This window comes from Odocoileus virginianus, unplaced genomic scaffold (genome assembly GCF_023699985.2).
Source record: "Odocoileus virginianus isolate 20LAN1187 ecotype Illinois unplaced genomic scaffold, Ovbor_1.2 Unplaced_Contig_2, whole genome shotgun sequence".
Classification (NCBI taxonomy): Eukaryota; Metazoa; Chordata; class Mammalia; order Artiodactyla; family Cervidae; genus Odocoileus; species Odocoileus virginianus.
In genome coordinates this window covers 4,523,968-4,539,011 of record NW_027224319.1, presented here as the reverse complement: position 1 = coordinate 4,539,011, position 15,044 = coordinate 4,523,968, and the positions used below count along the sequence as shown (strand labels likewise).

The 15,044-nt window shown below is 42.8% G+C and overlaps 2 protein-coding genes across 11 annotated transcripts in view; one reads left to right on the top strand and one right to left on the bottom strand.

Moving 5' to 3' along the window:
- The window catches only part of KLHL18 (kelch like family member 18), a 108,233-nt gene extending 105,452 nt beyond the window's left edge, over nt 1–2,781 (bottom strand). For all 8 annotated transcript variants that reach the window (XM_070463383.1, XM_070463385.1, XM_070463386.1 and 5 more), the window contains exon 1: nt 2,420–2,781. The gene's annotated coding sequence lies outside the window, so the exon portion shown is untranslated. The remainder of the gene's footprint in view (nt 1–2,419) is intronic.
- Nucleotides 2,782–2,960: 179 nt separating this feature from the next.
- The window catches only part of SETD2 (SET domain containing 2, histone lysine methyltransferase), a 75,224-nt gene continuing 63,140 nt past the window's right edge, over nt 2,961–15,044 (top strand). For all 3 annotated transcript variants that reach the window (XR_011486251.1, XR_011486250.1, XM_020916157.2), the window contains exon 1: nt 2,961–3,133. Coding sequence is in view for 1 of the 3 variants with exons in the window: in XM_020916157.2 (XP_020771816.2) it covers nt 3,060–3,133 (74 nt within the window). In the remaining 2 variants the exon portion in view is untranslated. The remainder of the gene's footprint in view (nt 3,134–15,044) is intronic.

The following is a 15,044-nucleotide window of genomic DNA, read 5'->3' as shown; positions in this document are numbered from 1 at the left end:
TTTAAGACTTTTGACATTTTTCCTTCAAACTTATTTGTAGGAAGTCTTAAACAAGAAAGCGGGAGATGGTCAGTTATAGACCAAATTATTCCACAGCTTTGATCAAGAGGCCAGGCCTAAGTATGCGTTCTGTGAAAGCATTCTCTTTGAATTTAAAATAGTTGTACAGAGAACTAGTACAGTCATAGATGAGGGCATTTAATAGTATTCAATCTTGCCTGTAAAACCTTGGTTCATTTATTTATGTTTGGGGCTTAGTATTTCCCACTGAACCCCACAGCTCAGCAAACTAACCAGACTAATGCTATCTTAAGACTAGACATTATAGATATCAACTGGTACCTCCTGCAAGAGAACTATCTACTTTGTTATTTAGGAAACAGGAGACCTGTAACTGACTGCTTTTTTGTCATTTATCTCAGTTTAGGTCTTTGTCACCTCACACTTAACATTATTTCAGTCACCTCCACCTATAATTATAATAGTCCTTTCCGGTCTGTCCAATGTCAAGTGGCTCCCAATAGCCTACGTGGTATCTAAGGCATAGGGCTACAATTTATTCCTTCAAAGCCTAAAAGATAACTTTACTCAGGGAGAGGCATTGTGCAAGCATGTTTTATACAATTTAGCTTAATAATCACAGCACTGTGCAGTAGATAATACCCCTATTTTACAGATGAGGCACTGCAAGCATGCAAAGTAACCATGCCTCATGTCACATAGCTAGAAAGTGGCAGGGCGGGTATACAATGCCAGGTAGCTCTTAATCATTGCACTCTGGTGAGTCAGTGCTGACATTTATCGAAAGTTTAAAGCTTTACAAACATTATTTCATTGGATCCTCACAACAGTGACGTCCTGTCCACATTAATGTTCTCATCTTATAATAAGAAAAAGCAGAAAAATTAGGCAGTATTCATAGTTTGTAAAGAAGTGGCCATGGGAGACTTGAACCAAGGGAGTCTGGATATGCTGAAAAACCAACAAAAAACCCAAAATAATCCTCAAGTGAGAAACAATGATGATAAAGCGCTAATAGACACTGACAACATATAAATATGTGTTTGTTTACACACATATAGGATATTAAAAAGAGCTAGTAAAGGCTTTATACTCTCATATACTTTGGTTGCTAAAACGGAATACCATAGACTGGGTAGCTATAAACTATAGAAACTCGTTTCTCAAACAGTTTTGGAGGTTGAAAGTTGGAGATTGAGGTACCAGTATGATAGTTCTGACAAGGGTTGCCTTCTGGGTTGCAGACTGAGTTTTCTCCTTATATCCTCAGAATAAACAGGAGAGAGCTCAATGGGCTTTTGAGTGAAGTGAAAGTTGTTCAGTCGTGTCTGACTCTTTGCCACCCCATGGACTGTAGCCCACCAGATTCCTCTGTCCATGGGATTCTCCAGGCAAGAATACTGGAGTGGGTTGCCATTCCCTTCTCTAGGAGATCTTCCAGACCCAGGGACTGAACCCTGGCCTCCCTCATTGCAGGCAGATTCTTTATCATCTGAGCCACCAGGGAAGCCCATGAGCAATGGGCTCATGAAGAAACAGGCAAAAGACAGAAACTCTGCAAGGCTATAGCAAAAAAATCTGTGTGTGCTGTCACTCAGTTGTGTCTGACTCACTGCGACCCTACAGACTCTAGCCTATAAAAGGCTCCTTTGTCCATGGGATTCTTTAAGCAAGAATACTGGAGTGGGTTGCTATTTCCTTCTCTAAAAGGGTTTTTTATAAGGGCACTAATTTCATTCATGCAGGCTCCACAGTCCAGTCCTAAACACCTTCCAAAAGCCCCACCTTCTAATGCCATTATCTTGGGGGATAGAATTTCACATATAAATTTAGAGGATGGATTACACATTCAGTCCATAACACATACCTCCATCCAGCTGCTTGCTAGTAAAATCTGATTCAAAATTACAGTGGAAAAAATAAAACTACAAAAAAATCTGATCTTATGAAACCCTTCCCACCCCCTTAGCCTTTAGCTAATGGCTTTATGCGCTCTTTATCCTTCCAAAAATAAAACCCACAGGCCTTTCAAGTTATCCTACTTAATCTTACTACGTCATTTGGGTAGGAAAGCGATTCATAACCTTTTCTTAAAGGACATTTCCCCCAAGGCCTTGAGAACCACGCAGAACATGGGAGCCACCGCTCCCAGATGTTGGGGTGGCGGGTGGAGGTGGTCGGACGCAGCGGGGCGGTGGGCGGACTGGGCCCAGCCGACTCGGCGGGGGCGGGAAGGAGGAAGGGGCGTCCCCAGAGCTCGGCTTTAGCGCGAATCCCCGGCCTAGCTCTACTTCCGTGCTTGCCGACGGGACGAGATGAAGAGGCGAGAGGGAGAGAAGGCGAAGAGGAATAAAGGAGAGAGGGGCGAGAGGCTAGGGAGAAGAGGCGGCCGCCTTACCTCAGAGCCCACAAGCCCAGGGGAGGGGCCCTCGGCGCCACTGAGGACTCCGGCGCTCCGGGAGGGCAGGTCTTCGAGGGCGGCGGGGCAGGAAGGCTCGTAGTGTCTGGGCGGGCTCGGGCTTTTCGCCCGCAAACAACCCTGAGGCGTGCCGTGTCACACCTCAGCGCCCCAGCCGCCAGAGCGAGCCTGAGGGAGGGGTCGCGGCGCAGCAGCTTTCGGCCCCGAGATGGGCCAACAGCGCTAGGGCCCGGGGCTTATCGTTCCGGGAAGCCGCAGGCGAAGTCGGGCCGGGTCGGCGGGTTTCGCACAGCTGCCCCCCCGGCGCCGCTCCTCTCAGAGGACTACCGGCAGCTGCCTGCTCGCCCACTGCCGGCGGAGGCGCGGCGGGCGCGTGTCTCTTTAAGGGGCCGGGCCTGTGCAGCTAAGGGGCGGGCGGGGTAAGCGTCGCTCCCCGTGTGAGTGTGTGGGGGAGAGAGCGGCGGGCGGGCGCCGGAGGGAGGGAGCGAGCGGGCCAGCGACGCGGGCCGCCCCTGCCGCCGCCGCCGCCGCGGTCGGACCAGCGGCCTCCTCCCCTCCCCTCCCTCGCGTCGCCCTGCCGCGGGGAGGGGGCTCGAGTCGCGGTCTCCAGCGGCTCCCGATGAAGCAGCAGCTGCCGCCGCAGCCGCCTCCAAAGATGGGGGATTTCTACGACCCCGAGCACCCGACCCCTGAGTAAGTATCAGCTCCGCGGCCTCCCGCTGCCCTCGGCCGTCTCAGCCCGAGCCGAGGGCGGCGCGTCCTGACGGATGGCGCGGGGAGTAACGGACCCGCGGTGAACTCGCGCGGGCGGCGTGCAGAGCGGGCCCGCGCCGCCGCCACGGGCCCCTTGTCCGGGCCGCCGCGGGCCGGTGGTTGGGCCCGGCGTTGGCGCCGCTGCTCGCGTCGCCGCGGCGGTTGGGCCGGGCCGGTGGGGGAGGGGCGGCGCGGCAGCCACCGCCGCCGCCGCCGCGTCTGTACCGATCCGGCCCGCCCGAGAATCGGCGGTCTCCGGATCCTCGTGGCCCCCTTGGTCAGCGCTGCCTACGAAAGGGACCGAGTCGGAGGAGCAGCCGGTGCCAGACTCGGCGAGGGGGCACCGACAAGACTAGGCCGCGAATCCCCGGGCTCGGGTGGAAGCCCGGCCCGTCGCCCGGCCTCCCGGCGACGGCGGCTCTGACCGGAAGGGCCTGCGTGCGTCGTTCGGCCCACGGCGGCCGAGGGGCCCGCGCTGCACTGTTGGTTTTGATTTTTTTTTCCCCCCTCTTCTCCTGGAACTTGATCCTGGCCTGGTAGTGCTTCCGGCTTCACATTCTGCACCTTTGGCACTTTGGTTTTGTAATGGTGGCGAGCTTTGAGTGGCCCCAATGTGGAGGTGACACCGGGTTGTTTTTCCGCCCGAAAATGAAAGCCTCCGGAGGGGTATACATTCTCTACCAGATTATGAGATTTGCACACTTTCGGACACTCAACTTCCTCGGTAACAGCAACCTCTTGCCGTGAATAGATGACTTTCTACGCCTCGTGAAGACTTTGTTAAGAAGCAGGAATCGCTGGAGGATTCTCTAAACAAGACAGTGGTCTTGAAAACCGAAATATCTAGAAACCAATAGTGTATTTTAAGCCTGGGACATTTTTACCTTGCTGTTGAGGGCCGTATCAGCTACTGTATCTGGTTTCTTAAGAGAGCTTCCACTCCAGAGCCTGGATTCACTTCTTTCCCTGCGTCCTCCCAAGACTATTGTTTTGAAAAGTTACCTTAAACTGCATTTGCTGGTGTTGGCTCAAGTCTAGACCTACGAATGTATGGCATATTTCAAACCTAAACAGTTGATAGAGATATCAAATGAAATGCACTTTTATGACCAGGATAATTCCAAGATATTTGCTCTTTTGACACATTTCAGCTTAGTGCTGCTGTGACTCTTTACAGGCTCTTGGTTTGAGACTTGGAAAACCTCACAGAAAGGAAAATTCTGCATCATGATCCAATAACTGCTCATTTAGCACTTGTCCCGTCCAAAATAACATGCTAGCTCCTGAGTGGTCTTGAGTGCTTGCTTTTCAGTCCTTTTACCAGGTTGTTTGGTGAAGTACAGAAGCCTTAAGGCTCACATTCTTAAACTTCTTGAAGGAAAATACAGCTTTTCATATTGTATGGAATAATGGACTCAAGTGCATCTTTGATGGACATGAATGTGGGGACGAATCAGGAATGTTATATTTTTTTATATAATGTCTTGGAGTTTTTTTTTATTTTTTATTGCTTTTCTATCTGTCCTGCTTCCTAACAGTGGAGATTTCTAATTTCTCTAGTGACTAAGTGCTAAAATATATGTGTGTGTGTATTAACCTACAAGGAGTATGTAGAGAATTATAAAATGTTTTCTTTTGTAATACTGTAAGAACTGGGAGGGGTCTTGGTAGGAAGCATCCTGAATGATACCACCTGCTTTAACAGATGCAAGAAACAACTGAACAACAACAAGTGACAACAAATCCTATGAAGTAGTTTGTATAAGCTAGTTAGGTTGTGTAAGCTTGGAGAGCGAAAAGCAGTATCGTGGTTAAAGAACTTGGATTTCAGAGCCAGGCATACCTGGGTTTGACCATTCGTTGAACCTTGAACAAGTGACTTCATCTCTCTAAGTGTGAGTTTTTCTTATCTTTAAAATAGGTGTTGTAATGGAAGCAACCTCATAGGACTTTTGGGAGAATCAAATGAGAATAATATATGAAAAGCACTTGACACAGAGTGTGACACATTTAAGTGCTTCTAGCTGGGGTCATCAAGGAATGCTAAAGAAGTAGGATGTTAAGCATGAAAAGATTAGGTGGGCTCGAGAGGTGGTGCCATGGCTGGAGGGGGAGGAATGACCAAGTGCCCTTTTCAGACCGTAGATAGTTTGAAATATTTCCGAGACACGTGAAGAAATGAATCATGAAACTTAAGTTCAGTTTGATTGAAGTAACAGTTGGAACCTGATGTTCTGTGTTTGTCTCCTACCAACTATTTAATCAGACACAGCTGTAAGACCTAGCTTTTCCTCAGATATCTAGGATTATGTTTCAGGTGAAAGTGACTATAATCACCTGAGTATCTGTGCATTAGGTGTCTGCTCTTGAGCAGACCCAGGGCCAGGTGTTGAGGACACTGCAAATTAAATCCAGTTGTAGTCTTCAAGGAGTTCTTCTAATGAGAGACACAGGCAACTCCTTTACAGAGATTGCTGTCCTTTGATTGTATGCATATTTACTTTGTGCCAAACATAGGCATTCTGGGGTGAGCAATGTACAAAACAATTTTGCTTGTGTTTGCACCCTTCCTAGTGAGGGGTGATAATACATAATATAGAATGTTAAAAGGTTATTACTTTGGAAAATGGAGCACAATAAGGGGGACAGAATTTCTGGGATAGATGTTGAAATGTAAAATGAGGTGCATTGGGTGAACCTTCTTGAGAGATGTTTAGGCAGACTAAAAAGGGAGGAAGCTAGCCCTGTTACCATCTGGGGAGAAAGCTTCCAAGTAGAAGAAATAGTTTGTTCGAAGGCACTGAAGCAGACCTAGAGAGTTCTGCTCAGTATGGCTAGAATGGAATGAACAAAAAAGTAATAGTATTAATACATTATGTTAGGGTGGGGTACAGATTTCACAGGGCTTTGTAGAGCGTTTATAAGTATTTTGCCTGGAGTTTTCAACCAAGGAGTGACACGGTCTGCTTTCAGCTTCCGAATGATCACTGAAGTTGGCAGAGAGGAACAAACAGTAGAAGCAGGGAGATACATACAATTATAAGGAAGCCGGAAATTGAGGAGAGAGATGCTTGTGACTTCTATCAAGGTGGTAACAGGAGATAGTGAAAAATGGTTGAATTCTGGATATGTTTTGAATATCATCCCAATGTGAATTGTTGATAGATCAGATGTGGCATGTGAGAGAGGAATCAAGGATGATTCCAAGAGTTATGGTCTGAGCAGTGAGAAAGATGGGGTTGCCATCAACCAGAATAGGGGTGACTGTGAGAAGAGCACGTTTGGGGAATAGATGGGTTCAGTTTTAGAAGTTGTAAGTTTGAGATGCCTTTTAGATATTCTGGTTGAATTGACATTCAAGTCTGGAATTTAGGAGAAAGGTCTGGACTAGAGAGAAACTTTGTAGTCGGCCACTTAGGTAGTATTCAAAGCCACAAGACTGGATGAGAGCACCAAGGGCTCCAGTGTGGAGAGAGAGAAGGACACAAGATTATTGTTGTTGTTGTTCAGTTGCTAAGTTGTGTCTGATTCTTTGCAACAGCATGGACTGCAGCACGCCAGCCTTCCCTATCCTTTCAGTCTCCTGGAATTTGCTCCATTTCATGTCCATTGGGTCGGTGATGATCTAACCATCCCATCCTCTGCTGCACTCTTCTCCTTTTGCCTTTGGTTTTCCCAGTATCAGGGTTTATTCCAGTGAGTTGGCTGTTCGCATCAGGTGGCCGTAGTATTGGAGCTTCAGCATCAGTCTTTCCAATGAATATTCAGGGTTGATTTCATTACAGATTGACTGGTTTGATCTCCTTGCAGTCCTCGGAACCCCGAAGAGTCTTCTCCAGCGCCACAATTTGAAAGCATCAATTCTTCAGTGCTCAGCCTTTTTTATGGTCCAACTCTCAAATCTGTATGAATACTAGAAAAACCATAGCTTTAACTATACGTTTTGGAGCCTAAGAAAATCTGTCACTGCTTCTACTTTTTCGCCTTCTATTTGCCATGAAGTGATAGGACTGGATGCCATGATCTTAGTTTTTTGAATGTTGAGTTTCAAGCCAGCTTTTTCAATCTCCTCTTTCACCCTCATCAAGAGGCTTTTTAGTTCCTCCTTACTTTCTGCCATTAAAGTGGTATCATCTGCATATCTGAGATTGTTGATATTTCTCCAAAACTTCAATCTTGATTCCAGTTTGTGGTTCATCCACCCTGGCATTTCGCATGATGTACTCTGCATATAAGTTAAACAAGCAGGGTGACAATATACAGTCTTGATGTACTCCTTTCCTAATTTTGAATCAGTCTGCTGTTCCATGTCTGGTTCTAATTGTTGCTTCTTGACCTGCATACGGGTTTCTCAGGAGGCAGGTAAGATGGTCTGGTATTCCCATCTCTTTAAGAATTTTCCATAGTTTGTTGTGATCCATGCAGTCAAAAGCTTTAGTGTAGTCAATGAAGCAGATATTTTTCTGGAATTCCCTTGCTTTCTCTATGATCCAGCAAATGTTGGCAGTTTGATCTCTGGTTCCTCTTTCTTTTCTGAACACAGCTTGTACATCTGGGAGTTCTTGGTTCACATGTTGCTGTAGCTTAGCCTGAAGGATTTTGAGCATTACCTTATTAGCATGTGAAATGAGCATAAATGTCTGGTAGTTTAACATTTTTTGGCACCTCCCTTCTTTGGGATTGGAATAAAAACTGACCTCTTCCAATCCTGTGGCCACTGCTGAGTTTTCTAAATTTGCTGACATGTTGAGTGCAGCATTTTAACTGCATCATCTTTTAGGATTTTTAAGTAGCTCAGCTGGAATTCCATTACCTCCACTGTCTTTGTAGTAATACTTCCTAAGGCCCACTTGACTTCACACTCCAGGATGTCTGGCTCTAGTTGAGTGACCACACCATCATGGTTATCCTGGTCATTAAGACCTTTTTTGTATAGTTCTTCTGTGTATTTTTGCCACCTCTTCTTAATCTCTTCTGCTTCTGTTAGGTCCTTACCATTTCTGTCCTTTATCATGCCCATTCTTGCATGAAATGTTCCCTTGATATCTCCAAATTTTCTTGGTCTCTAGTCTTTCCCATTCTGTTGTTTTCCTTTATGTCTTTGTGTTGTTCATTGAAGAAGGTCTTCTTTTCTCTTCTTGCTATTCTCTGGAACTCTGCATTCAGTTGGATATATCTTTCCCTTTCTCCTTTGCTTTTTGCTTCTCTTCTTTCCTCAGCTATTTGTAAAGCCTCCTCAGACAACCACTTTGCCTTGAATTTCTTTTTCTTAACTGCAATGCTAAGAGGATTGATATAGAGGGCAGTGTTAACATGGATGGCATCCATAAACTTAGGGGGGAAATTACATCCTCACTAACCTCTTAACTAGAAGTTAGCATTTCTTTTAATTACTAATGTAAACAGAAAACTACAGTATTATTAACCCGTGATTTTATTAGCCTGTAATATAGTACCTGTGATTTTACTGCTAGTACAAATCACAGATTTTATATATTTTAATTATTGTAGATACCTCTATCTATGTTCATCATTACATAGAAATTTCAGTAGATTGGAGATCCACCACTAGATTGTTGAGAAGCATATACACTACTGTATCATACATTTGGAGTTTTTGTCCCAAAGGTAATTGATCTCCTTTGTTTATTTCATATATTTAAAAATATTAAGCTGAAAAGGAATTTGCAGGCTTTCACCTGACTCCAGAATGGTCCAAGGCACAAAACATGTTAACCATTGGACTCTGTATCCTAACTCCTGGTTTAGAATCTCACCTCTTTTACTTAATAGCTGTATGAACCCGGGCAAATTTTGTAATGCCTTGGTGTCCTTGTAGGTAAAGTAAGAATCATAACAGTATTTTCTGCAGAGGGTTTTATGAGGATTTAAGAAATAGGACAGTGTTAATTTTTTTGAAAACTTTGCTTATTTTTAATTGGAGCATGATTGCTTTAAACTTTCATTAGTATTGGCTAAAAAGATGCAGCTAGAAAGAACAGTACTTTATAAGGCACTGTGATATGAAAAGCGTGGTGAATTTGGCAAAAATAAACTTTATTAGCTGGCAAAAATACTTCAGCATGTTCAAATTAAATATAAAGCAGTGGGGTTAGTCATGTTCTTATAACATTCTCATAATTCACCTAAGTTGCGGTAGGGTTAGAGATGCCATAGGAAGCCAATTGAAAGAATTCACATAGAGTCTGGACCTTTAGGAGCTTTGCAGCCAGTCCATAATTCAGTTTTTGTTATTTTAAAAGAGAAAAATCGTTTTATAGTGATTGAGGTATGTTCTTCAGGCCAAGGTATAGTCTTTGGGCTACTGAGGTACATGGGAGGCCAAGCTGCTACTCGAAGGGTTTCCTTGTGATCACAGTAAGCCTGATGGAACTATTCTTTTGCTTAGGATTGTGTGTGTGTGTGTGTGTGTGTGTGTGTGTGCGCGCGGCGCGTGCGTGTGTGTGCTCAGTCGTGTCTGACTCTTTGCGACCCTATGGACTGTCCATGGAATTTTCAGGCAAGAATACTAGAGTGGGTTGCCATTTCCTTCTACAGGGGATCTTCCCAACCCAGGGATCAAACCCATGGTTCCTGCATTGGCATACAGATTCTTTAGCACTGAGCCAGCTGGGAAGCTCAGGAGAGAGTCTGTCTCCCCAGATTTCATGTCTCTCTTTTTGCTCTTGCTTCATCTAGATTTCCAGCCAGTGAGTCTTCCTACTGACGGATTATGTCTCTCAAAGGGTATCGAGTAACTGTTGTTGAGCAGTTACTCTGTTTCCCTAAGAAATGTTCAAACTGTCAAGACATACCTATCAATTGTCCCTTTCTAGTTTGTTTTTTTTCCCTTTCTAGTTTTAGTGGAACTTTGGTGTTGCAAATCTTTCTGCCACCTTTCACTGTAGTGACTAATTGATTTAATCTATAAGAGCCGACTCGTTGGAGAAGATCCTGATGCTGGGAAAGATTGAAGGCAAAAGGAGAAGAGGGCGGCAGAGGATGAGATGGTTAGATAGCATCACTGATTCAATGGACATGAGTTTGAGCAAACTCTGGGAGATGGTGAAGGACAGGGAAGCCTGGTGTGCTGCAGTCAGTCAGAAAGAGTTGGACGTGATTGGGCGACTGAAGAACAAATTCCCCTTTAAATTGTAATGGGTTATGATTTACTCTTTAACAGATACTGATAATAATTTTTCTTAACCCTTATATTTAGTGTTGTTCTGTGAGCATTGTTGGTTTCTGCAGAGAAGCAAGAATAGTCATATGCCAGAATAAAAAGTTGACCTGCTTCATAATTTGTTAATTCTTGTGAGATACTGTAGAGTATCTTATTTTGTAATGTGTGTACTGAGGGCTATTGTAAGCCCCTGAGAGACGATTCATATTAGAAACTGAAACATTTACACCTATAGTCACTGAAATTCAGGCTTAGAATTCTTTCTTTTCCTTTCTAAGAGAGATCTGCTCTCTAGGGGGAGAGAATCTTTTATTTGGGGGGAAAAAAATTCAAACTTTCAGGGAAGTTTTAAGACTAGCATAGTGAACTCCCATATTTTCATCTGGATTGACCAGTTGTTGAAATTTTGCCACATTTGCTTTATCTTTCTTTATAAAAATGTATAAACCTGTGTTTGTTTGTGTTTAATCTATTTTTAATTGAAGGGTAGTTGCTTTACAGAATGTTGTTGTTTCTGTCAAACCCTGTGTTTGTTTATTTTGGGTTAAACCATTTGAGAGTGAGGTGCAGGCATCATGACCTTTACCCCTACCGGAGTGCTCTTAGATGTAACCAACATGCAGCGATCAAATTCAGGCAATTTAATGTTTACAGTAAGACACTTGATACATGGTTCATATTTAAAGTGTGCCAGTTACTTCAATAGTGTCCTCTTTTTTTGGCCTGGAGTTACATACTGCATTTAATTGTCATTTTTTAAAAATCTCTGAAGATAGAGCTTTAAATTCAAGGTACTTTACTGCTATTACCTCTTTGTACTAAACATAAATATTTTGAAAACAGTAACAATGTCTGGTATTGGTTTGAAATGTTTTCATTTTTTCTTTTTATTTATTTATTTAGGCTGCGCCTGGAGGCATGCGGGGAGGATCTTAGTTCCCCTAGCACAGAAAGTTCAGGGTCTTAATCACTGGACCACCAGGAAAGTCCAGAAATGGTTTCTTTTTAATTAGTAGAACAATAAATGCTTATTGCAAAAGGGCAATATACTTAACAGAGGAAAAAGTAAAAATCTACCTTTAGCATCTCTTCTTGGCTCCATCTCTTCAAATCCAGCTCATCCTAGAGGTAACCACTACTCCCAGTTCAGTGTATACCTTTCCAGATCTTTTTGTCTACTATACACACTGCATCATCTGCCTGCTTGCATTTGTGTGTGAGCTGTGCTTATTTTTTTAATAGGGAATACTCTATATTGTGAATGTACCATGTTAAGTTACTTTATTTTATATCATGTTAGGTAGTTTAAAAGCCTTAGGACATGAACTGCTGGAAAGTGTCTCCTTCCAAATGTTTTCCCACAGGGTAAGTTTATCTGGTAATTATGATGGTGTTTTCGAGATTCTGTTTAGAGTTTGATTCCTACACTTCTCTCTTTCCTTTTCTGTTTTAAAATTCTATTTTATTGTCCATATATTTATTTCTGTTTGTCTTGTCTGGTGTTGATGGATTAAAATAGCTTTTATTCCTGCCCTACTTTGATAAGTTGGTTTTCTCAACTCAAGGTATTTAAGAGCAGTCTCTTGAAAATGGTTAATTTGAAGCTAGTCAACAACCTAGTCAACTGAAGATTCAATAGGTTTGTTTTTTTTCATAATGGGATTTGTATTCATGAAAGTGTACTTTCATGAATTCAAATGAGAGGCGATTATTTTGTGTAATTTTTGGTTATTGTACGCTAATCGGGTGTTGTATTTGAGTCTCTCAGCTTTGGAATTCATGTATAACTTTGGTAAGTTGTTTTTTTTTTTTTTTAAATTAAGCTTAATGATTATTTCAGTGTCTTTTCCAGCTGAGCAAATACTTTGGTCATTTAGATGGAGGTTTAGAGTTTGTCTAAGGTTCTTAAGGGGTTTTTATTTTAGAATGCCTTTTCTGTCCCATGATAACATCTCACTAGTGAAAATGTCCTTAGGATGTGGTGTGGGTGGTGACAGGGATTTGATCCTGCTGGCAGGCTTCTACCAGCTCTGCTTCCTGGGAGCACTGCTATGGGTGTGTAAGAACCTGGAGCAAGTGGTGGTTTCTGACTGTAGTTCTTCCTGCTGCCCACTTCCTGCCAAATGCAGTTAGACTGTCTTTGGGGAGGGCTGTACAGTAATCACCACTATTTGCTTCACAATTACCTCTTTGGAGACTCATGGACTAACTTGTGTTTTGAGTCTTTTGTGTGATATTTCGCTTCTTAATGATTAATTGTTAATTGCATATGCTCTACTTTAGTAGGCAGAAGATGTCATGTTTAAAATTTTTATGGATTTTTGTATGACTGTAAGGTAGGGCTAACGTTTTTCATGAGTTATATAGATGAATGCAAAAACCCTTTCTTGTGAAGTCCATTTTTCTGATGCTGAACATACAGACTTTCTAAAATTGCCTGGTTAAATGTTTATTTCTTCAATTAATTCCTCAATTCTAGTATCTATATCAATTCTAAAACATAAGCTGCACTTTTTGTGGTACTACTTCTGTGCTAAAAATTTTAGATTATCTGTAGAAAACAGATGAGTTTTGAGGTACAGTAAAACACTTTGTTAGAAATAGGTTAAAATGGACTCCTGAGGTTTTCCTCAGGGTCACCATAATAGGTATCTTATTTTCGCTCAAGTTTACTGTATCCATTAAAAAATAAATACGAGAATATAATTATTTAGGAAACCAGTTGTCTAAATTATGAGCAATACAGTATGTAGTCTTCTTGGCAGATTAACAGCAATTTGTATAAAGAATTAAGGTTAATAACTAAATAGTAACAAATTGAAACAGTGATAGTTAAATATAAAACCAGTATTTCCCCAATTATAGAATACTCTTGTGTGTTACAGAGAGACAGTCTACCAAAAAATATTTGGGGCTCATCTTTCTTTATCTACTTTTCTTTATTATTGGAGAGAATAATGATAGTGTCAGAGGTTATGAAATTGGAGCAGAAGTTGGAATCTCTGATAGGAAATTTTTTTCAGATATGCACATGCTAGCTGCTCAGTTTGTTAGTCTTGTGCTTTTGTGACATGTAGCTATTAAGTATTTTTATCACTAATTTTTCATACGAATATTTTAAAAGATATATTTGTATGCATGTGTATTTTTTATAATTCTCTGACTTTTAAGGTACTTTGGGTGGTTCCTGACACAGACCATCCGGAAAGGCTGACCTTCCGTCGGAGCCCGTCGCAGCGTGTACCTGCCCGTTGCGTGGTTTAGGCAGTGGGCTCTGCTCTGAGGGCCTCGGGGACTTGGCTTGGTCGCTCAGTCGTGTCTGGACTGCAGCCCGCCAGGCTCCTTTCTCCATGGGGATTCTCCAGGCAAGAATACTGGACTGGGTTTCCGTGCCCTCCTCCAGGGGGTCTTCCCCACCCAGGGACTGAACCCAGGCCTCCCGCCCGCACTGCAGGCGGATTCATTAGTGTCTGAGCCGCCAGGGAAGCCCTTTGTAGTCCTAGTTCTGGAGAATCCAAGGACCATGAGAAGTGTGTTCTAGAGACTTACTCTCAAATGGAGGAATCCCAGCTGACCTGATTGCTCATAACTCTCTTTATCCTGTTTTCCTCATAGAGTGAATGATGAAAATTATAATCATACTAACACTGATGGTAAGACTGTCTTAAATAACTATTAGAATTAGGAGAGGGGAGTCAGGGGATTGAGTTGTATGAGTTGAGCTTATGAAAGTGATTGGTGCTCAAGACACTTTTTAGGCTTCTTCTGTTGATCTTGGTGAAGACTAATGAAACCCAGAGATCTGGTGGTGGTGGTCTGAGATTATGACTGCTGCCTTAGGTAGGACAGTGAATTGTGCTTTGTGTTAGAACGTACTTCACTTAGTATGATAACTTTAGGGCCATCCATTTTGTTACAAATGGCATTATTTCTTCTTTTATGGCTGAGTAGTAGTTCATTTGCTGTCTGTTGGTCGCACAGAGTCAGACATGACTGAAGCGACTTAGCGCAGCAGTAGTTCATTTTATATATATATATGGTGTGTATAAATACACACACACTACAGCCTCTTTATCCATTCCTCTGTCGGTGAAGATTTAACTTATTTCTATGTCTTGGCTACTGTGAATAGTGCTGCTATGAATATAGGGTGCATGTATCTTTTTGAATTATAGTTTTGTCTGGATACATGCCCAGGAGTGGGATTGCTGGATCATATGGCAACTCTGTTTTTAGTTTTTTGAGGAACCTCTGTATTGTTATTCCATAGTGGTGGCACCAGTTTCCATTCCCACCAGCAGTTAGGAGGACTCCCTTCTCTCCACACCCTCTCCAGCGTTTGTTGTGTGTAGACTTCTTAATGATGGCCATTCTGATCAGTGTGAGGTGGCAGTTGTAGTTTTGATATGCTTTTCTCAGTGATTAGCCATGTTGAGCATCTTCTCATGTACCTGTCAGGCATCAACGTGTCTTTTTTGGGGAAAATGTCTATATTAAGATCTTCTGCCCATATTTTGACTGGCTTTTTTTTTAATCGAGTTGTTTGTATATTTTGAGTATTAGCCCCTTGTCAGTTGCATTGTTTGCAGATATTTTCTGTGTGAAGAGTTTTATGGTAAATAGATGTTCTCCTTTCATTGTCTTTGAAGTAATTACAGTACTACTATT